The sequence below is a fragment of the Oncorhynchus clarkii genome, chromosome 1 (assembly GCF_045791955.1).
Source record: "Oncorhynchus clarkii lewisi isolate Uvic-CL-2024 chromosome 1, UVic_Ocla_1.0, whole genome shotgun sequence".
Classification (NCBI taxonomy): Eukaryota; Metazoa; Chordata; class Actinopteri; order Salmoniformes; family Salmonidae; genus Oncorhynchus; species Oncorhynchus clarkii.
In genome coordinates this window covers 82,115,313-82,139,558 of record NC_092147.1, presented here as the reverse complement: position 1 = coordinate 82,139,558, position 24,246 = coordinate 82,115,313, and the positions used below count along the sequence as shown (strand labels likewise).

General features: G+C 45.3%; 1 protein-coding gene across 1 annotated transcript in view; it reads right to left on the bottom strand.

Moving 5' to 3' along the window:
- LOC139413308 (storkhead-box protein 1-like) overlaps positions 1 to 23,205 on the bottom strand; it is a 47,298-nt gene extending 24,093 nt beyond the window's left edge. Inside the window, exon 1 of the mRNA XM_071160524.1 lies at positions 22,691 to 23,205. Within this exon, the coding sequence (XP_071016625.1) occupies positions 22,691 to 23,015 (325 nt within the window). The 5' untranslated portion in view covers positions 23,016 to 23,205. The remainder of the gene's footprint in view (positions 1 to 22,690) is intronic.
- Positions 23,206 to 24,246: the final 1,041 nt, after the last annotated feature.

Here is a 24,246-nt window from a genome sequence, read left to right as displayed (position 1 = left end):
AGACAGACCCTCCCTCTCACAGAGACCGACAGACCCTCCCTCCCTCTCACAGAGACTCAGACAGACCCTCACTCTGTCTCACAGAGACCCAGACAGATCGACTCTCCCTCCCTCCCTCCCTCTCTCCCTCCCTCTTTCCCTCCCTATCTTTCACAGAGACCTATACAGGCCCTCCCTGTTACAGAGACACAGACCCTCCCTCTCACAGAGACCGACAGACCCTCCCTCCATCTCACAGAGACCCAGACAGACCCTCCTGCCGTCTCACAGAGACCAGACAGAGGTACAGTGTCCCTCTCACAGACACCCAAACAGAGGGACACTCATCCTCTCACAGACACCCAAACAGAGGGACACTCACCCTCTCACGGAGACCCAAACAGAGGGACACTCACCCTCTCACAGACACCCAAACAGAGGGACACTCATCCTCTCACAGACACCCAAACAGAGGGACACTCACCCTCTCACAGACACCCACTGCCTTCAGTGAATCAACAGATTAACCTGTTGACTGAATACAAATCTACATATACATTTCTCCAATGTCTCCCCTCTCTCTCTCTCTCTCAATTCAATTCAATTCAAAGGGCTTTATTGGCATGGGAAACACATGTTTACATTGCCAAAGAAAATGGAATAGACAATAAACAAAAGGGAAATAAACCATCAGTAAACATTACACTCACATTACAAAAGTTTTAAGAGAATAGACATTTCAAATGTTATATTATTGTCTATGTACAGTGTTGTAACACACACACACACACACACACACACACACACACACACACACTGTTGTAAATGGTGAAGGAAGTCTGTTGTGATTTATTTTACCACACCCTCCCAGGGCCTCTTCTTCTTTGCCTTTGTGTCGTTGCTGGGTTTACAGGGCTCCCTGCCACACCCTTTAGTGTGTGTGTGTGTGTGTGTGTGTGTGTGTGTGTGTGTGTGTGTGTGTGTGTGTGTGTGTGTGTGTGTGTGTGTGTGTGTGTGTGCGTGCGTGTGTGTGTGTGTGTTTACGAGCAGAGTGTCTGTGTCTGCCATGGAGAACACAGATGTGGAGCCAGCAACAGTAACCACAGACCCATAAAGACATTGAAAAGAGTCCTTCTACCAGCCAAGAACACCAATGTCACCCCATCTCAGTCTCTCTGTGGGGCCCTTGGGTTCTTCTTTTCTCAAAGACTAAAGGCGCATCTCAAACATCTGAGTGACTTCCTCTCTTTTTTTACTGATGTGAAAGAGCTGGTTAGCTGAAAGCAAAATCCCAGTAGACATCATCCACCATACTGTTTTCACTAACCCTGTGTTTTCAGATGACATTGATACACTATTTCTTATTAAGAGTGCAAAAAAGTGCAAAAAAAAGTGCAACATTTAGTTAAGGTGAAACAGTAGGAACCATTGCTGGAATGTCCATCTACATCAGGGATGTTTTATTTATGTATATAATTTCACCTTTATTTAACCAGGGAGGCCAGTTGAGAACAAGTTCTCATTTACAACTGTGACCTGGCCAAGATAAAGCAAAGCAGTGCAACACAAACAACAACAGAGGAATGGAATAACATGGAATAAACAAACATACAGTCAATAACACAATAGAAAAAGTAGCAAAGTAATTACAATTTAGCAGATTAACACTGGAGTGATAGATGAGCAGATGATGATGAGCAGATGATGGTGTGTAAGTAGTGATACTGGTGTGCAAAAGAGCAGCAAAGTAAATAAAAACTATTTGGGGATGAGGTAGTAAGATTGGGTGGGCTATTAACAGATGGACTATGTACAGCTGCAGCGATCGGTTAGCTGCTCAGATAGCTGATGTTTAAAGTTAGTGAGGGAAATGTAAGTCTGCAGCTTCAGCGATTTTTGCAATTCGTTCCAGTCACTGGCAGCAGAGAACTGGAAGGAAAGGTGGCCAAAGGAGGTGTTGGCTTTGGGGATGACCAGTGAGATATACCTGCTGGAGCACGTGTTATCGTGACCAGTGAGCTGAGATAAGGCAGAGCTTTACCTAGCATAGACTTATAGATGACCTGGAGCCAGTGGGTCTGGCGACGAATATGTAGCGAGGGCCAGACTAGAGCATATAGGTCGCAGTGGTGGGAGGTATGAGGCGCTTTGGTAACAAAACTAATGGCACTGTGATAGACTGCATCCAATTTGCCGAGTAGAGTATTGGAAGCTATTTTGTAGATGACATCGCCGAAGTCGAGGATCGGTAGGATAGTCAGTTTTACTAGGGTAAGTTTGGCGGCAAGAGTGAAGGAGGCTTTGTTGCGAAAAAGAAAACCGATTCTAGATTTGATTTTGGATTGGAGATGTTTAATATGAGCCTGGAAGGAGAGTTTACAGTCTAGCCAGACCTCTAGGTAGTTGTAGTTGTCCACGTATGGGCAACTGGTGCCTTTTGAAGGCCCGCAGATCAATATATAGAATTAATCTGTTGACAGGTAGAATAATAGAATACACAAGGTGAAATTTCGACATTTGGATGTGCATCAGCAGTTTCTCTTGTTACATTATGTCAGTCACTGACAGTCACTTAATTAGCCCATCGAGAGCTTGGGACTTTAAGGTTCGATCTGGATTTTTGTCCATTTGTTACTGACATGGCCTTGTTCTGTTCAGTGTTCTCTACCTTCATAAAGTATTCAGACACCTTGACTTCTTCCACATTTTGTTTTGTTATTTTACAGCTTTATTATAATTTTTTTAAATTTTTTATCCTCAGCAATCTACACACAATACCCCATAACGACAATGCGAAAATAGGTTAGTTGATGTTTTTTGCACATTTATTTTAAATAAAAATCAGAAATACCTTATTTACATAAGTATTCAGTGGTAAATTCAATTGATTGGACATGATTTGGAGAGGCACACACCTGTCTCTATAAGCTCCCTCATTTGAAAGTGCATGTCAGAACAAAAACCAAGCCATGAGGTCGAAGGAATTGTCCATAGAGCGCCAAGACAGGAGTGTGTCTAGGCACAGATCTGGAGAAGGGTACCAAAACATTTCTTCAGCATTGAAGGTCTCCAAGAACAGAGTGGCCTCCATCATTCCTGGAAGCCAGCTCACCACCTCTCACAAGCTCACTACCTCACCACCTCTCACCAGCTCACCACCTCTCACCAGCTCACTACCTCACCACCTCTCACCAGCTCACCACCTCTCACCAGCTTACCACCTCTCACCAGCTCACTACCTCTCCAACTCTCACCAGCTCACCACCTCTCACAAGCTCAATACCTCACCACCTCTCAACAGCTCACCACCTCTCACCACCTCTCCACCTCTAACCAGCTTACCACCTCTCACCACCTCTCACCAGCTCACCACGTCTCACCAGCTCACTACCTCTCACCAGCTCACCACCTATCACCAGCTCACTACCTCTCACCAGCTCACCACCTCTCACCAGCTCTCACCACCTCACCAGTTCACTAACTCTCACCAGCTCACCACCTATCACCAGCTCACCACCTATCACCAGCTCACTACCTCTCACCACCAGCTCACCACCGGCTCACCACCTCTCACCACCTCTCACCACCTCTCACCAGCTTACCACCTCTCACCAGCTCACCAGCTCACCACCTCTCACCAGCTCACTACCTCTCACCAGCTTACCACCTCTCACCAGCTCACTACCGCGCCACCTCTCACCAGCTCACCACCACCTCTCACCAGCTCACCTCTCACCAGCTCACCACCTCTCACCAGCTCACCACCTCTCACCAGCTCACTCACCACCTCTCACCAGCTCACTACCTCTCACCAGCTCACCAGCTCACCACCTCTCACCACCTCTCACCAGCTCACCACCTCTCACCAGCTCACCACCTCTCACCAGCTCACCAGCTCACCACCTCACCACCTCTCACCAGCTCCACCTCTCACCAGCTCACCACCTCTCACCAGCTCACCACCTCTCACCAGCTCACTACCTCTCACCAGCTCACCAGCTCACCACCTCTCACCAGCTCACCACCTCTCACCAGCTCACCACCTCTCACCAGCTCACCAGCTCACCACCTCTCACCAGCTCACCACCTCTCACCAGCTCACCACCTCTCACCAGCTCACTACCTCTCACCAGCTCACCAGCTCACCACCTCACCACCTCTCACCAGCTCACCACCTCTCACCGGCTCACCACCTCTCACCAGCTCACCACCTCTCACCAGCTCACTACCTCTCACCAGCTCACCATCTCACCACCTCTCACCAGCTCACCACCTCTCCACCTCTCACCAGCTCACCACCTCTCACCAGCTCACCACCTCTCACCAGCTCACCACCTCTCACCAGCTCACCACCTCTCACCAGCTCACCAGCTCACCACCTCTCACCAGCTCACCACCTCTCACCAGCTCACCACCTCTCACCAGCTCACTACCTCTCACCAGCTCACTACCAGCTTACCACCTCTCACCACCTCTCCACCTCTCACCAGCTCACCACCTCTCACCAGCTCACCACCTCTCACCAGCTCACCAGCTCACCACCTCTCACCAGCTCACCACCTCTCACCAGCTCACCACCTCTCACCAGCTCACTACCTCTCACCAGCTCACCACCTCTCACCACTACCTCTCACCAGCTCACCACCTCTCCACCTCTCACCAGCTCACTACCTCTCACCACCTCTCACCAGCTCACCAGCTCACCACCTCTCACCCACCTCTCACCGCTCACCACCTATCACCAGCTCACCACCTCTCACCAGCTCACCACCACCTCTCACCAGCTCACCACCACCTCTCTCACCAGCTCACTACTTCTCACCAGCTCACCACCAGCTCACTACCTCTCACCACCTCTCACCAGCCCACCAGCTCACCACCTCTCTCACCACCTCTCACCAGCTCACCACCTCTCCACCTCTCACCAGCTCACCACCTCTCACCAGCTCACCACCTCTCACCAGCTCACCACCTCACCAGCTCACTACTCACCAGCTCACCAGCTCACCACCTCTCACCAGCTCACCACCTCTCACCAGCTCACCACCTCTCACCAGCTCACCAGCTCACCACCTCTCACCACTCACCAGCTCACCACCTCTCACCAGCTCACCACCTCTCACCAGCTCACTACCTCTCACCAGCTCACTACCTCTCACCAGCTCACCACCTCTCACCAGCTCACTACCTCTCACCAGCTCACCATCTCACCACCATCTCACCACCTCTCACCAGCTCACCACCTCTCACCAGCTCACCACCTCTCACCAGCTCACCAGCTCACTACCTCTCACCACCTCTCACCAGCTCACCACCTCTCACCAGCTCACCACCTCTCACCAGCTCACCACCGCTCCACCGCTCACCAGCTCACCACCTCTCACCAGCTCACCACCTCTCACCAGCTCACCACCACCAGCTCACCTCTCACCAGCTCACCAGCTCACCACCGCTCACCAGCTCACCAGCTCACCACCTCTCACCAGCTCACCACCTCTCACCAGCTCACCACCTCTCACCAGCTCACTACCTCTCACCAGCTTACCACCTCTCACCACCTCTCCACCTCTCACCAGCTCACCAGCTCACTACCTCTCACCAGCTCACCACCGCTCAGCAGCTCACCACCTCTCACCAGCTCACCACCGCTCACTACCTCTCACCAGCTCACCACCTCTCACCAGCTCACCACCTCTCACCAGCTCACTACCTCTCACCAGCTCACCACCTCTCACCAGCTCACTACCTCTCACCAGCTCACCACCTCTCCACCTCTCACCAGCTCACTACCTCTCACCAGCTCACTACCTCTCACCAGCCCACCACCTCTCCACCTCTCACCACCTCTCCACATCTCATCACCTCTCACCAGCTCACCACCTCTCACCAGCTCACTACCTCTCACCAGCTCACCACCTCTCCACCTCTCACCACCTCTCCACATCTCATCACCTCTCACCAGCTCACCACCTCTCACCAGCTCACCACCTCTCACCAACTCACTACCTCTCACCAACTCACTACCTCTGTTAAATAAGACACAGACTACACAGTGAGATCAGATGAACCTTCACCACAGGATGGAAAGGGGAAAGGTCATTAAAACAGCATACAGGGGCACTGGGGAGGGTGAGAGCCACCCAGATTGAATCCTAAGAAGGCCTTGCTGTCATGGAGAACACCAACAGACAGACAATGGGAGCTTGGGCATAGCCTATCTGTCAAACTGACAGAGACACCCACAGACAGCTTTGGCTATCTGAGAAAATAGTGAATAAACCAGACTAAAAGATTAGAAACCAGACTAAAAGATTAGAAACCAGACTATTTCTATGGATGCCTGACTCATACGCTACATCCCTTTCAGATTCAAAACATCACTGAATCAAAGGAACATTTGACATTTAACTTTTGCCAAAAGTTAGGTAAATTTTCTTTAGCAGCAGCTATTGGCTAGTGGCTAGTGGGAGAGAGCTAAAGAGAAAAATTAGAATTACATTTCCAGGGGAAACCACCATCACTATTTTTCTGAATGTGCCACTCTTGGCTGCAATGACATCACAGAAGTTGGTACATTTCACGGAACAGTCGGAACAGAAGCACGCTTTGTTAGGAGTTCCATCACCATAGAAACACATAGAACAACGCCACACACTCTGACTTCAGGTCAGAAATCAGAAGGACCCGGTGGTAGAAAGAAAAAAGTCCCAAAATCAATACATTACTTTCATGTTTTGAAGTTTAAAAGAACTGTGAAGTGAACATCTAACCACGTTTGATGACCAAAGACCCAGACAAACAGACCCACTGTTGTATTGGGATGCCAAGGTTGCTTTACGGAATAAATAAGAACATTGTGTGAAAACTGAAAAAAAAAGCACAATCGTGACATGGACACTCCTGTGCCTTCAGGATAAGAGCTGTGAAGATGCAGACCTAGTAAGACACCAACCCGCTGAGGGATGGTTTCCTGGACCTGGATTAAGTTAAGGCTTACTGTCCATTCGTTTACTCCAATTAGGGGACTGGTAATAGGGTTAGGGAAAATAATAAAGGAGAATATATTAAAATATATACAGTAACAGTCAAAAGTTTGGACACACCTACTCATTCAACATCAACTTTTCAGAGGCGACTGCGTGAATCAGGCCTTCATGGTCGAATTGCTGCAAAGAAACTAACACCAAAGGACACCAATAAGAAGAAGAGACTTGCTTGGGCCAAAAAACATGATCAATGGACATTAGACCGGTGGAAATCTGTCCTTTGGTCTGATGAGTCCAAATTTGAGATTTTTGGTTCCAACCGCCGTGTCTTTGTGAGAAGCAGAGTAGGTGAACGGATGATCTCCGCATGTGTGGATCCCACCATGAAGCATAGAGGAGGAGGTGTGATGGTGTGGGGGTGCTTTGCTGGTGACATCGTCTGTGATTTATTTAGAATTCAAGGCACACTTAACCAGTATGACTACCACTACCATGGCATGTTATGGTTCTAAAGCACAGTGCCTCTGTCCTCTCTAGCATGGCCTCCTAGTGACCACCAAGCACTGAGGAATGCACAAGTCTTCCCTTCCCTGGGAAGTGTGGAAGTTCCATGTGTTTCCAGCTCCACCCAAAGAGCCTTAACCCCACTGAGAATGAGTGATGGTTCACACGCACAAACAGGCACGCAGACACACACACAAACATAAAAGCATGTATACATGCACACACACACAGTCCTAACCTTACCCCTGGGAGAGATGGATGGTTTACAGTACTCCCACCCCCTCTAATCAAGAGTGAGCTAGTGTGGCGGGTGGGTCATTGAGCCCAGATGAAACCCATTTCCTCTCTAGTCTAACCCAACATGAGCTACGGCAGATTCCTGGTCTTGTTACTGTGTGTATATGTAGGCTAGCAGACAGCCCTCTAATGCTACAACCAACTGAGCCATCAGAACCAAAGACAAAAAACTGTATTTTTCAATAAATTCTTAATTCATAATCTGATAATATCAAGCTGTGTTTTTATCTCTGTGATCAGTGTTTATGAAGCTAAGACAACCTCCCATCAGGAAGTTGATGCTTCAATAATACCAGAAATACTGCAATATTACATCACCCGAGGACCTGTCCTTAGTGCTGAGTGATTTGCTTTTTGAGGTCGGTTTGGATTCGGTTCAATTATTAAAAAATAATAATGGTTTCTATTTTGATGATTTAAAAAAAAAAAGAAAATGCACAATGCATTATGTGCATCTGCTTATCACTTCAATACACTTCAATACAGATGCACCAATATGACATTTTTGGCCGATACCGATATCCGATATTTTCCTTGCCAAAAAACCTGATACCGTTAACCAATATTACACATTTTAGCAGCCTTTTAAGCATTCTAGTACAGTTAAATAGTTGAAACACATACACATACTGACCAACAAGTTATTTTGTTGGCATATACGTATGTCCCCATTACCAGTAAAACATAATCAAAACCAATTTCTTTCACTTACTTGCTGTGCTGTTTCATTGTTCATTTGTTCAGTCGTTTCATTCTCAACCAGGATTTCATCATACAGTACATGCCAAGCAGTGAAGTCCATGGCCTCTTCTGTCGTGGGTCCTCTTCGTCGGTGTTCACTGTCACTGTGTCCATTTCCATCTTGTCCAGCTGTGTCTGTAACATTCCACGTAAACCCTTTCTTGTCTGCATTGAAGTAGCTGTGCTTGTACCTAGCATCGAGCATGGAAGTAGCGGTCCTTGTACCTAGCATCGAGCATGGAAGTAGTGGTCCTTGTACCTAGCATCGAACATGGAAGTAGTGGTCCTTGTACCTAGCATCGAGCATGGAAGTAGCGGTCCTTGTACCTAGCATCGAGCATGGAAGTAGCGGTCCTTGTACCTAGCATCGAGCATGGAAGTAGCGGTCCTTGTACCTAGCATCGAGCATGGAAGTAGCGGTCCTTGTACCTAGCATCGAGCATGGAAGTAGCGGTCCTTGTACCTAGCATCGAGCATGGAAGTAGTGGTCCTTGTACCTAGCATCGAGCATGGAAGTAGCGGTCCTTGTACCTAGCATCGAGCATGGAAGTAGCGGTCCTTGTACCTAGCATCGAGCATGGAAGTAGCGGTCCTTATACCTAGCATCGAGCATGGAAGTAGCGGTCCTTGTACCTAGCATCGAGCATGGAAGTAGTGGTCCTTGTACCTAGCATCGAGCATGGAAGTAGTGGTCCTTGTACCTAGCATCGAGCATGGAAGTAGCAGTCCTTGTACCTAGCATCGAGCATGGAAGTAGTGGTCCTTGTACCTAGCATCGAGCATGGAAGTAGTGGTCCTTGTACCTAGCATCGAGCATGGAAGTAGTGGTCCTTGTACCTAGCATCGAACATGGAAGTAGCGGTCCTTGTATCTAGCATCGAGCATGGAAGTAGTGGTCCTTGTACCTAGCATCGAGCATGGAAGTAGTGGTCCTTGTACCTAGCATCGAGCATGGAAGTAGTGGTCCTTGTACCTAGCATCGAGCATGGAAGTAGTGGTCCTTGTACCTAGCATCGAGCATGGAAGTAGTGGTCCTTGTACCTAGCATCGAACATGGTGGCGACACATTAAAGAGGCTCAGAGAGAATGCCACCGAATCGCTTGTTCACAGCCTCTAGTAGAGTACTTTTGCAAGTTAAACCCCACATTCTGTGTCGGCAGTTTTGCTGAGCAGGTGTTTCAATGCCACGACAGAGGGTATCACGTCTGCTGCAGACGGAGTTGATGAGCTTATTTCTCCAGTCAGTTGTTCGAATGGAGCTAGCTAGTGTGTTCATGTTTCCAAGTTTAAAACATGTTCTCAAATGCTATTGAAATGGCAGCAGCGGTATGAGAACCAGCACATTCTTTAGCATGCAATATGGCTTTCCTCAGTATGAAATCCTCGTCGACCCACTGTGCTGTCAGGCTCAGCATGCTCATTGGGCTGACATCGCTGGTCCAGATGTCCGCCGTGAAGCTAATAGCAGTGACGCCCATAGCAAGTAGCTCATGGATGTGCGTCCCAAGAATACTGTGTAACTCCGGTAGGGCAACATCTGAAAAATAGCGCCTACTTGGTAGTGTGTACCGGGGCTCGAGGTGCTCGGCCAGTCGGCGAAAGCCAACATCATCCACGACAGAGAACGGTTGATTGTCAAGGGCAATGAATTCCAGTATCTTGGCGTTAATGGATTTCGCCTTTGATTGTCTCGCTGAAATGTTCTTACTCTTTCAAATGACTGCTCGTCTTGAGCTTGTTTAGTTGTTGGAGGTTAGTTTTTTTCTGCTTTTGTTCTAAGTAGTCGCTGAACGTCTGGGGGTGATGCACTTTCAAATGAGTAATTAGGTTTGTGGTATTGAATGATTTCACTTTCTCCCCTCCCCGGGAAATAATAGCAACACAAACGTTGCATTTGGCCTTTATCTTCCTTTGAAACTTCCAGATAGATCCACACAGCAGACATTGTGGGCTAGGTTAGGAATGCTGTGTTGCACGTGTAGCGCAATATTTTTGGTGACGTCGTTACGTCATCTACCTACGTTATATAGGTATGCATGTCAGCTTTGACATCGGTTTTGTACATTGGGGTTAATCTAGACATCAGGCCGATGCCGATTTTGGCATTATTAGCTAATATTGGTCCGATACCGATATGCTTACCGATATATTGTGCATCCCTACTTATTAACCATCATTTATTTTACTTTATTAAAATATTTCAGTTGTTGTGTATATTTAATTAGTTTTTTGACTTTATTATTATTATTATTATTTCATTCCAAGTCATCATCATCTCGTCTCTATAGAGCTGCTGTCTGACAAAATCAATACTTTTGTGATTCTTCAAAGTAAATAAGACATACTTTTATGACTGCTGAATACCAACCTCTAATCACTTAGATCATATATTTTCAGGTAGAGATACCTCGCAAAGCAACTGCCCTCTACATCTATTTTCTGTCTCTTCTGTCCCACTCAGTGTCTGCTCCGCACTAACCCAACATAGCAGGTGTAATAGAAACACACAGACCCGACCAGCAATGGATTATGGTCATTGTAGTTAATTACCATGTTTGACACTAAACTATGTAGAATATCGGCCTGCTGGAAACAACTCCCTACTACACCGCATAGTTCGGGCTTGATCTGATTTATCTCTAGAGAAACTGCACATTGAGCTCACAGAAAATAACAAAATGGAATTCTAATAATTGAACCGACATCGGTCAATTAGTTGTTTAAAAAATAAAAAATAAGCGGAATATCGGTTGATAGCAGTACCTATCCTCCATCTCTGAACAGCAGTGAGAGAATAATGTTAAAATCGAATAAAAGCAGTCGACACACACACGCACGCACACACACTCTTATGCACACATGCACACACCCACACACCCGCCAGTGTGAATAAGCCGAGGAGTGCTGGTTGATGTGGTATTGTTGGCTGTGATCCAGTGCTGTGGGTAAACTCTACAGGTCAATAAATGGGCCAGTCTGTGTGATTCTCACCTAGGGAGAGTTTCCTGCTGAATGGGAAGAGGATGTAGCTAACAAACGATCAGGGACAAAGACAGAAGAATGCACACACAGCTAGAGAGTCTCACAGCGAGGGGTCATGTTAGAGAATGGAGGGCGAGGTTGTCTCCTCTCTGGACTCATAACAAGCAACTGAGGAAATAGCTATCAAGACACCACACACAGTCATGCACACACACTGTTTCCTTTCTCCATTTCTCACACTATGGGTCTCCATGACCAGGACTGAGATGAAGTCAGATAGAGAGAGAGAGAGAGACAGACACAGACATGTTTACGGACATATTCAATCAATCCTTATCCCAGTCTGCTGTCCCCACATGCTTCAAGATGGCCACCATTGTTCCTGTTCCCAAGAAAGCTAATGTAACTGAACTAAATTACTATCGCCCCGTAGCACTCCCTTCTGTCATCATGAAGTGCTTTGAGAGACCTGTCAAGGATCATATCACCCTAGACCCACTTCAATTTGCTTACTTCCCCAATAGGTCCACAGACAATGCAATCGCCATCACACTGCACACTGCCCTATCCCATCTGGACAAGAGGAATACCTATGTAAGAATGTTGTTCATTGACTACAGCTCAGCATTCAACACCATAGTACCCTCCAAACTCATCGATAAGCTTGAGACCCTGGGGCTCGATCCCGCCCTGTGCAACTGGGTCCTGGACTTTCTGACGGGCCGGCCCCAGGTGGTGAATGTAGGAAGAAACATTTCCACTCCGCTGATCCTCAACACTGGGGCCCCACAAGGGGGCGTTCTCAGCCCCCTCCTATACTCCCTGTTTACCCACAACTGCGTGGCCATGCACGCCTCCAACTCAATCATCAAGTTTGCAGGCGACCCAACAGTGGTAGGCTTGATTACCAACAACGACGAGACAGCCTACAGGGAGGAGGAGAGGGCCCTCAGAGTATGGTGTCAGGAAAATAACCTCTCACTCAATGTCAGCAAAACAAAAGAGATGATCGTGGACTTCAGGAAACTGCAAAGGGAGCACCCCCATCTCCACATCGACAGGACAGCAGTGAAGAATGTGGAAAGTTTCTCTGTGTACATATCACCGACAAACTGAAATGGTCCATGCACACAGACAGTGTAGTGAAAAAGGCACAACCGCGCCTCTTCAACCTCAGGAGGCTGAAAAAATGTGGCTTGTCACCTAAAACCCTCACTAACTTTTATAGGTGCACAATTGAGAGCATCCTGTCGGGCTGTATCACCGCCTGGTACGGCAACTGCACCGTCCACAATCACAAGGCTCTCCAGAGGGTGGTGCAGTCTGCGCAATGCATCACCAGGGGCAAACTACCTGCCCTCCAGGACACCTACAACACACGATGTCACAGGAAGGCAAAAAAAGATCCTCAAGGACAACAACCACCCAAGCCACTGCCTGTTCACCCCACTATCATCCAGAAGGCGAGGTCAGTGCAGGTGCATCAAAGCGGGGACCGAGAGACTGAAAAACAGCTTCTATCTCAAGGCCATCAGATTGTTAAACAGCCACCACCAGCACAGAGAGGCGGCTGCCTACCTACAGACTTGATATCATTGACCACTTTAATAAATGGAACACTAGTCACTTTAATAATGCCACTTTAAGAATGTTTACATATCTCGCATTACTCATCTCATATGTATATACTGTATCCTTCACTATCTATTCTTTACTATCTATTGCATCTTAGCCGCTCTGTCACTGCTCATCCATATATTTTATACTTACAGTTGAAGTCGGAAGTTTACATACACTTAGGTTGGAGTCATTAAAACCCATTTCTCAACCACTCTACAAATTTCTTGTTAACAAACTATAGTTTTAGCAAGTCAGTTAGGACATCTACTTTGTGCATGACATGTCATTTTTCCAACAATCTTTTACAGACAGATGATTTCACTTATAATTCACTGTATCACAATTCCAGTGGGTCAGAAGTTTACATACACTAAGTTGACTGTGCCTGTAAGTTGACTATGCCTTTCCTCTAGAGATGAACGTACTTTGGTGCGAAAAGTGCAAATCAATCCCAGAACAACAGCAAAGGACATTGTGAAGGAAACAGGTACAAAAGTATCTATATCCACAGTAAAACGAGTCCTATATCGACATAACCTGAAAGGCCGCTCAGCAAGGAAGAAGCCACTGCTCCAAACCCGCCATAAAAAAAGCCTGACTACGTTTTGCAACTGCACATGGGGACAAACATCATACGTTTTGGACAAATGTCCTCTGGTCTGATGAGGAAAAAGGAGGAAAAAGGGGGAGGCTTGCAACCCGAAGAACACCATCCCAAACGTGAAGCACGGGTGTGGCAGAGTCATGTTGTGGTGGTGCTTTGCTGTAGGAGGGACTGGTGCACTTTACAAAATAGATGGCATCATGAGGTTTGAAAATTATGTGGATATATTGAAGCAACATCTCAAGACATCAGTCAGGAAGTTAAAGCTTGGTTGCAAATGGGTCTTCCAAATGGACAATGACCACAAGTATACTTCCAAAGTTGTGTCAAAATGGCCTAAGGACAACAAAGTCAATGTATTGGAGTGGCCATCACAAAGCCCTGACCTCAATACTATAGAACATTTGTGAGCAGAACTGAAAAAGCATGTGCGATCAAGGAGGCCTACAAACCTGACTCCGTTACACCAGCTCTGGCAGGAGGAATGGGCCAAAATTCACCCAACTTATTGTGGGAAGCTTGTGGGAGGCTACCTGAAATGTTTGACCCAAGTTAAACAATTTAAAGGCAATGCTACCAAATACTAATTGAGTGTATGTAAACTTCTGACCCACTGGGAATTTGATGAAAGAAATACAAGCTGAAATAAATCATTCTCTCTACTATTATTCTGACATTTCACATTCTTAAATTAAATTGGTGATCCTAACTGACCTAAAACAGGGAATATTTACTGGGATTAAATGTCAGGAATTGTTTAAATGTATTTGGCTAAGGTGTAAACTTCCGACTTCAACTGTATATATTCTTATCCCATTCCTTTACTAGATTGTGTGTATTAGGTTTTGTTGTGGAATTTGTTAGATATTAAGTTTGTTGTGAAATGGTTAGATATTACCTGTTAGATACTGCTGTCAGATCTAGCATAAGCATTTGGCTACACTCGCAATAACATCTGCTAACCATGTGTATGTGACCAATAAAATGTGATTTGATTTGACACAGATAGACACACAGACAGTGTGTTTGGTTACCTCTAAAAAAACATTCCTCTGGTGCTATTGGTGGGAATCAGATCCAGGTCGACTCCATGAGAGACATAGATCCAGTCATACAAACCTCAGGGTGCCTCAGGGTTCAAATGTCAAACAGCATCCATATACGGTCACACTGGACTGGTTGCACAAAAGATGAAGCTTCATAACAAGGCCTATTTTCATTGTCAGAACTCCACTGACCCAGCCAGTCTGGCTGAATCTGTATGGAACAACAGGGAATAGCTAGGCCTGTTCTGACAACTCCTGGAGGAAAATGGTATGTGCTACTTCATTCACATTTCAACGTTAAGAATCTTCCTCAGAGTGCTTGAACGTTAGAGAAGCCATGCCAAGCTAAGCCCGACCTACCTTATGTTGCATGCTGTGTTGAATGAACAGCCACGGCCACTTGAAATAACATGTAGTTTGGAGCTCATCAACCCTCATCTCCACTCAGGAACACTCCCTCTGCACTGTACTAATGGGAGAGAGAGTGCTCTGCTACAGGCATTGATGGTTTCTGAACTGGGCCTCCTCTGTGTGCGAAAAACACCTAGAAACTAAGCTTGTGCAGAGACACAGAGAGCTTCTTCAGTATATAAGGAACACCTATAAACTAAGCTTGTGCAGAGACACAGAGAGCTTCTTCAGTATATAAGGAACACCTAGAAACTAAGCTTGTGCAGAGACACAGAGAGCTTCTTCAGTATATAAGGAACACCTAGAAACTAAGCTTGTGCAGAGACACAGAGAGCTTCTTCAGTATATAAGGAACACCTAGAAACTAAGCTTGTGCAGAGACACAGAGAGCTTCTTCAGTATATAAGGAACACCTAGAAATAAAGCACACACACAGAAGTGTAAGGATGGAACACCTGGAGACGCTGAGATTATGTGAGCCGGTTGCCTTAACAACGACCCCTGTGAAGCCCGGTGATCCCGCAGGGCTAGTTAGCCCAGAGGTCACAACCTTTGACCTTAGCCAGTTGATCATGACAAGCTGGCCGTTCAACACCCCACCGCACACACACTTTCTCTCTCTCTCTCTCACACACACACCAGAACAACAAGGTGGACAGTTTAACCCCAGTAAGTCCCAGTGAGGGGATGTCGTGGCTAATAAACTAACATCTGGGAGAGTTGCAACCATTAGTTGAGCTCTGAGACTCGGACCAAAAAACCCAATGAAATCAGACTCCCTATGTCTTAAAGTGTACAAACACTTTCATATCCAAGATGTGAAGGAGGAAAACCCGTTGTCTGTATTGAGATCAGGATTCAAGAGGGAAGCATTTGAGAAATGGGCTGGAAGCAATGTATACAGTTGTGTTGCACGTATACCCTCTCACCATATCAAGTTATAGGTCTAACACAATATTTCTCCAATTACTTTTTTCTTTATCTATTTTTTATTTTAAAAATGTATAATAAATTGACAACACATTCTAATTTGTTGAGAAGAGTTTCATTAAAACAAATGCTTAAATTGAAAGCTCCACATTTAAAATCAATACCACATCACTGACAGTGACAACATCCAGTCTCTTGTTGCCCATGATGGTGGAAGAGGAGGGCTCAATTGTGTAGGAGGACACAGGATACCTCATTACACCACAGGGCGACTCAGCGTAAATGTTTTACCCTGCGTATCCCTCCGCCTGACTTAGCCTCATACCAGGAACTATATCCACAGCGAGTGTGCATCCAAAATGGCACCCTATTCCCTACATAGTGCACTACTTTTGACAAGAGACGTATGAGCCCTGAACAAAAGTACTACACTATAGAAAATAGAGTGCCATTTAGGATGAATGTTATCCTTCTCAATTATGCAAAGGCAGCTAACAGACATTTTGATGGTTGAGGGAAGCCTCCTATTTCACCTGTGGAGAAGAGTAGAACAATAACTATATCCTTCCACAGTGGAGACCCATCATTCAGACAGAGCCCCACCTGTTTTGAGCCCCACATTTTTTGGATGGGAGGCTTTCCTGTTTTGCATGTTATTTTGGCATTAATAGGTGTCACATATCAGTTTGCAAACTATGTAAAACAAATATATCATTGAGTTAATAAAGCCGCATAGAAACATGGTCTCTTTTTTGTTTTCTTGAGTAAGGCAGCTCCAAAATGCAGGTGTTTCAGCCTAGCGCAGTGCTTTCTGTGTTGGTGGGGCAAGCAGAAAATATGGAGCATTGCGCCGTGATTGGCTCAGTGTTCTGTCACTCATGGGGACACTACTTCAACGCCAAGGGTAGAGATAGAAATTTCAAGCCCCTTGGGTGCTGCCATAGAGTTACATTAGAAGTGCGCATCCAAGAAGGCTCAAGGTCAATGGCCACAGATAAAGTGATGTCAAATCATGTTATATGTACAGTGGCTTTGATTGGACATCATACTTTCAAAATCTTAGCTATCAGTCATCATCATGAATCAAGTCGACAATCTAATGGCAAATTATTTTTAATCCTTGTCATGTGAAGATAAATAATGGAGAGAAATTATAGATAAAACGTATCGGTGCTCATCGGCCATTGAACAAACACTACACAACAAGTTGGAAATAGTAAATTCAACAATGAGTGGGTTGGACGGAATCAGTGGCTAACTGCAAGCATTGAAAAGCAATCATTAGCCTGCTATTCAGTGGACTGTCTGTATGGTCGCAAGTCCAAGATTAAGGGTCTCTTTTCCTAGTTAAAAATTATAAACATTCAACATTGGCCATGCTGTCAATAAAGCATGATTTTTGCCTCGCTCAAAACAACTGTTAACTCGGAACTGAAAAATTTGACTTTAGTGAGTTCAAGACAACTGGGAACTCGGGAAAAACGAGCTACGACTGGGAAAATACATTTTGAACTTTCATCCAACTCGGAATTGTAAATCCGGAACTCTGACCTCTTTCTAGAACTACGGCCTGAAGATCACTGACGTCATCATGATTAAGCCTTGTTTTTTTCTAAGTGTCCAAATCCAGAGATTGCCAGAATTTGATGACAAAGTTTGATGACACAATTTGCTGACGAAGGACAGCCTCGCCCCCTAACCTGTTCAAGTGAGCACAGCACAACAAGGTGAGTCCAAAAATGCATTCTATGCTGCTACATAAATTATGTAATATGCTAGGGAGATATGTATACTGTAGCTAAGAAAGTAATACTAAGGGTATGTTGTGTAGTAAGCTGTTCGTATCACATGTGCCTCACCCTAATAATTTGGTCTATTTTCACCTCTTAATTTCGTCTACTGTTCTGACTTGGTGGGGCACATGTGGCCTATAACCTGTTTTTGAGAAATGTAATCATCGAATATTGTAAGAGCTTTCATTGTCTGCTTATATGCCCCCTTTATTTATCCTAAAGTTCTGACTTGGTGTACCGGGAGTACATTGTAAGAACGGCCCATGCTATGAATTCTGTCGCTGTACATTTCAAAAGTGCTGAACAAATAGTTATATTGAGTACGTCCGTCCTAGCTCACTCATTAATGTCTTAATCAAAATTACGGATTGCCTCTTATCCGCTTGTTGTCCCCTTATGCCATAGTTTGTACATCTCAATTGTCAGTAGAAACCACATATTTTTAAGCAAGTCAGCCATATCAACTATGTTTTTTTAAAGGCAGTAAATGAGGCTGAATGAACTGTTTCTCTGCCAGACAAGGCTCCGCTGATAGCCAGGTGTAGCAGTGGTAAGATGTTGAGACTGCTGTTGGGACAGCTTTATGTAGGCCCTAACAGTTTGTCGACACAGTTTGTCACCGTTATAGTGCAATTAATGTATTGTTTAGTGTTGTGTTGTGTAGTGGCTTTGCTGGCATGCATCCCATATATTTTTCTGCCCCACCAAGATGTACATGCTAAAATCACCCCTGTCCTTCCATGACAAGGCTATTAAGACATAAGACTCTGATTAACAGTATAGTTACACCATATTCTATTTATATGGTGTACTGGCACCATTCTCTCAAAATACCTTCTTCCCTACAACTTCATAACTTAACTTTAATACAGTTTAGGATCCCTGAGGTCTAGCTAACACCAGCTCTAGCCACTCTTCAGCACTCTCCGGAAGTTCTGCTCTGATAAATATAGATGTCCATTACATCAATCATTCACTAGAATGATCTAGACTAGTGTTGTTCTCCAAAGCACCAAACACTGCAGACTATATCTCATCCTTATCCAATTTCTAACAATCTTTCTTCAACAACTCTATTAAAACCCTCAACAGAGTTTGTACCCCTTGGAAAGAAAAAGCTCATGATTTCATACGCCTCTAGCCTGAATCTATGAAAGAGAGAGAGACAGACAGAGAGTGAGAGAGAGAGAGAGACAGAGAGAGAGAGCGAGAGGGAGAGAGGGATAGAGACAAACAGACAGACAAAGAGAGAGAGAGACAGACAGAGAGAGACAGAGAGAGAGAGCGAGAGGGAGAGAGAGAGAGGGAGAGAGGGATAGAGACAAACAGACAGACAAAGAGAGAGAGAGACAGACAGAGAGAGACAGAGAGAGAGAGCGAGAGGGAGAGAGAGAGAGGGAGAGAGGGATAGAGACAAACAGACAGACAAAGAGAGAGAGATATGACATTTGAAATGTCTTTCTTCTTTTGGAACTTTTGTGAGTGTAATGTTTACTGTTAATTTTTATTGTTTATTTCACTTTTGTTTATTATCCATTTCAATTGCTTTGGCAATGTTAACATATGTTTCACATGCCAATAAAGCCCCATAAATTGAATTGGGTGGGAAAGAGAACGAGAGATTCCAGTGTGAGAGGTCAACTCCAGTATCAGGGGGCCCATTCCCAGAAAGGCATAACAACAGAGCCTGTTCATCCTCCTAGTCTCACAATCCACCCCGTCTCCCTCATCATTCCTTCACCCAGTGTCTCCCTCACCTCATCCCCCCCCAAACACCCCACCTCCTCAATTCCACTCCACTGCAACCATCCACCCCAAGCCCCTTATCTCCTCACCCATTCCCGTTCATCGTCTGTCCGTCCCCCCTCACTCTCTTCCTCTCCTCCTCTCTCCCCTCATCCAAAGAGTGTTGGCCCCATGAACCATCAGTCTTCTCCCTCCATTAGCACTGACACAGTGATAATCAGACAGACAGAATGAGGAAACTAACGCCGTCTTATAAATAAATGACTGTGCTCATAGTCTCTATCTATCTCTCAATTCAAAGTGATTTATTGGCATGGGAAACATATGTTTACATTGCCAAAGCAACTGAAATTAACAATAAAAAAAAGGAAAATGAACAGTAAATGAACAGTAAACATTACACTCATAAAAGTTTTAAAATACATTTGAAATGTTATATTATTGGCTATGTAACAGTGTTGTAACAATGTGAAAGTAGTTGAAGTATGAAAGGGAAATAATAAACAGTTGGTGTTTGTGCTCCCTGTTTGGGTTCTCTCTCTCTCTCTGACAGTTCGGCATATCAATTTCTACCTCTCCCTCCTTCCCTCTCAACCCCCTTACCTCTCCACCTCCCCCCTCCCTCCCCACGACCTCCGTCCTGCCCTCTCACCTTCACCTCTCTCCACCTCCGTCCTTTCCTCTCCACCTCTCCTTCACTCCTCCCTACCCTTCCCTCTTCCCTTCCCTCTTCCCTTCCCTCTTCCCTTCCCTCCTTCCCTTCCCTCTCCCCTTCCCTCTCCCTACCCTTCCCTCCTTCCTTCTCCCCCTTTCTCTCTTTCCCTTCCTTCTCCACTTCTCCCTCCTTCCCTTCCCCTCCCTTCTTCCCTCTCCCTCTCCCCTTCCCTCTCCACTTCTCCCTCCTTCCCTTCCCCTCCCTTCTTCCCTCTCTACCTCTCCTTCACTCCTCCCTACCCTTCCCTCTCTACCTCTCCCTCCATCTCCCCTTGTGTGGTTTTCTCTCCCTTTTCCACTAATTCCTGTCCTCTACTTCTCTCCACACAGTGCACCTTGACATACAGACTGAAATAGGGAACAGCTCTGAAGCACACACACACTGCTGACCTGTGACCTGCCACCTGACCATGTGTCCAAGGCCAACAAAGCAGGCTGTATTGAAAGTGACTATACTTTGTGTGTGGGTGTGTGTTTTGGACCTGCATGCTGCATAAACCTTGTTTCAAATCTCTCAATTCAATTCAAGGGCTTTATTGGCATGGGAAACATATGTTTTCTCTCTCTCTCTCTCTCTCTCTCTCTCTCTTTCTCTCCCTCTCTAGTATCTTCTGAGCTTACCATAATTAGGTGTAAAATCCACACAGAGCTGTCATTTACACCTACTAGAACCAGTCTTCACTGACATTGTACAAGCCATGAGATCATGTTGTCATAGATACGGTATGGATGTTGCACAATATAGCTGCCTGAAAAGGATCAAATGATAGCTTTCTGAAACTCATAAGGGCTTTTTGAATATTGACAAATTGCAAATAAGTACAAAATTAGATTTCAACACCTGTTGTTCATTTAATTTGGCTACCTAGTTAGTTTTTACACCAATGTGCACGCTGTCCACAAAATGAGGTGGAGACTGAGCTGCACTTCCTGATCTCCTGACAAATGTATGACCATATTAGAGACACATATTTCCCTCAGATTACACAGTCTCACAAAGAATTCGAAAACAAATCCAATTTTGATAAACTCCCATTTCTATTAGGTGAAATACCACAGTGTGCCATCACAGAAGCAATATTTGTGACCCGTTGCCACAAGAAAAGGGCAACCAGTGAAGCACAAACACCACTGTAAATACAACCCATATTTGTTTATTTATTTTCTCTTTTGTACGTATTATTACAACACTGTATATAGCCATAATATGACATTTGAAATGTCTCTATTCTTTTGAAACTTTTGTGAGTGTAATGTTTACTGTTAAATAAAAATTCTGAAATTAACTTTAGTTTATTATCTATTTCCCTTGCTTTGGCAATGTAAACATGTGTTTCCCATGCCTATAAAGCCCCTTTGAATTGAGCAGAAGAAGAGAGAGAGGTCTAATTGTGGTTGTACAGAGGTTTGTAAACAGGCTTTGCCAAACAGACAGAACGTGTCAACATGAAAGACAACACTGACTGGACTGGTCAGTCAAAAATATTTGTAAGACCACCAGGCGAATGTTTGAGCAAGCCGATGTTTATTGGACATCGCCTCTGAAGCTTTGTGACAAAGCCAATAGATAGTTTACCAAGGCCTGCATTTGAAAGCTTTGACTTCTACACCAATCACCACATGAATGAAACAGGCACGGTATGTAGGCCTAGACTTGAACATCCTCTAGTACTGAAGACAACATTCTCTTGTTGTTGGATAATGTTATATCACAAAAAAATGATATGGTAGGCCAGGCCTATTTCTTATCATATTAATAGACCTACTGAGTAATAAACCTCTAAATACAGTATTGAGGACCAATAGCCTAACTGCATAATATAATATTGAATATAATCAAATAACCTTAGGCTATCTTTTCTACAGGGACTATGAGCAATACATGCTCAATCTCAATGTTGCTCTTCACGTGTCCAGTGCAATAAGCTTTGAAAAAAGTATAAATTCTTCAGGAACATCGCAACAAAAAAAGGCTGACCCGAAGACAGGATCAGATCACATGTCATTGACATTTTCTCAGGCTTTTATTTTCATTATCTTACACATTTTCTCTCTCGAGGCTGCTAAGTGCTGTGTAAACAAAGCATTTCCCAAAGAGTCCCTAGAAATTCTGGTGAATGGGGACTCAAGTCCATACTTAACAATACTTAAACCCATTATGGGGTTTGATAATTTCTCATTAAATAAAATCCTAATTTATTGTGTGCCAAGATGGCAATGAGCATTCCATTATTTATTGTTGCACGGGCAGCATGTTTTCTCAGACATGTCAATAAAAATAAACACATTAAAACAACTATAAATAGTGACGTTAGAATAATCATTCGTGTACATACCGACTGCTTTGATGACAAACCCTTTGGGTGACCTCAGCGCTCGGCGCATCCAAGCTTCCCTCAGCACCTCTAGGTTGTTGGCATTCCCATGGACGAACAATACCAAATTCTCCATCCATCCTTGAAAGTAAACTTCAGCTATAGCTTTCACAAGTCTTTTATTCCAAAAACTGCGCAGATTTTGCGCTTTAAAATCGGCAAAAATCTCCTGGCCGCTTGCAGCCTTGTATTTCTCTCCACCGGTGGCTCTCGAGCTCTCCTCGTCCTTGCCGAAGACCAGCGCGAGCGAGGCGGTCGACAGTTGGACGACCCGTTGTTGTGACATTTTCGTTATCTCGGATTTGCGCGATTCCAGGTGAGAAATATCATGCTACAGACACTATCAAAAAATTGAAGCTCTTCTTCCAACTCGTAAAGTGATGCTATTCCACCATACTCTCATTTGAACGCTAGAATTTGTAAAACATTCCGACAGTGGCTGTGAGCTGTGCCTGTAATTTAGCGGAGCGCAGACTGGGGTAGTTTCTCCTGCTTCCAAGGTAACCAGTGGTGACACTGGCAGAGGAGGCGGAGGGATGCTGATAATCAGCTAGTTGTGACAGGGCCAGTGGCGACCCGTCATTCAAGGCAGGCAACACATATTTAGCATTAATAGGTGTCACATATAAGTTTTCAAACAATGTAAAAAAATAAATATATATTTAATAAAGCCGCATACAAACATTCTCTTTTTTGTTTTCTTGAGTAAGGCAGCTCCAAAATGCAGGTGTTTCAGCTTAGCTCAGTGCTTTCTGTGGCGGTGTGGCAAGCCAGCAGAAAATATGGAGCGTTGCGCTGTGATTGGCTCAGTGTTCTGTCACGCATGGGGACACTACGTCACCGCCAAGTCTAAGGGTAGGGCTAGACAATTCTAGACCCTTGGTTGCTGCCATACAGTTACATTAGAAGTGCCCATTCAAGAAGGCTCAAGGTCACTGTCCACAGATAAAATGACAAAAAATCACATTATATCTTTGATTGGACATCATACTTTCAAAATATTTTTTTTTACCCCTTTTTCTCCCCAATTTCGTGGTATCCAATTGTTGTAGTAGCTACTATCTTGTCTCATCGCTACAACTCCCGTACGGGCTCGGGAGAGACGAAGGTTGAAAGTCATGTGTCCTCCGATACACAACCCAACCAAGCCGCACTGCTTCTTAACACAGCACGCATCCAACCCGGAAGCCAGCCACACCAATGCGCCGGAGGAAACACCGTGCACCTGGCCACCTTGGTTAGCGCGCACTGCGCCCAGCCCGCCACAGCAGTCGCTGGTGCGCGATGAGACAAGGACACCCCTACCGACCTAACCCGGGCGACTCTAGGCCAATTGTGCGTCGCCCCACGGACCTTCCGGTCGCGGCCGGTTACGACAGAGCCTGGGCACGAACCCAGAGACTCTGATGGCACAGCTGGCGCTGCAGTACAGCGCCCTTAACCACTGCGCCACCCGGGAGGCCATACTTTCAAAATCTTAGCTAGTGTAGCCGATGTGAAATGGCTAGCTAGTTAGT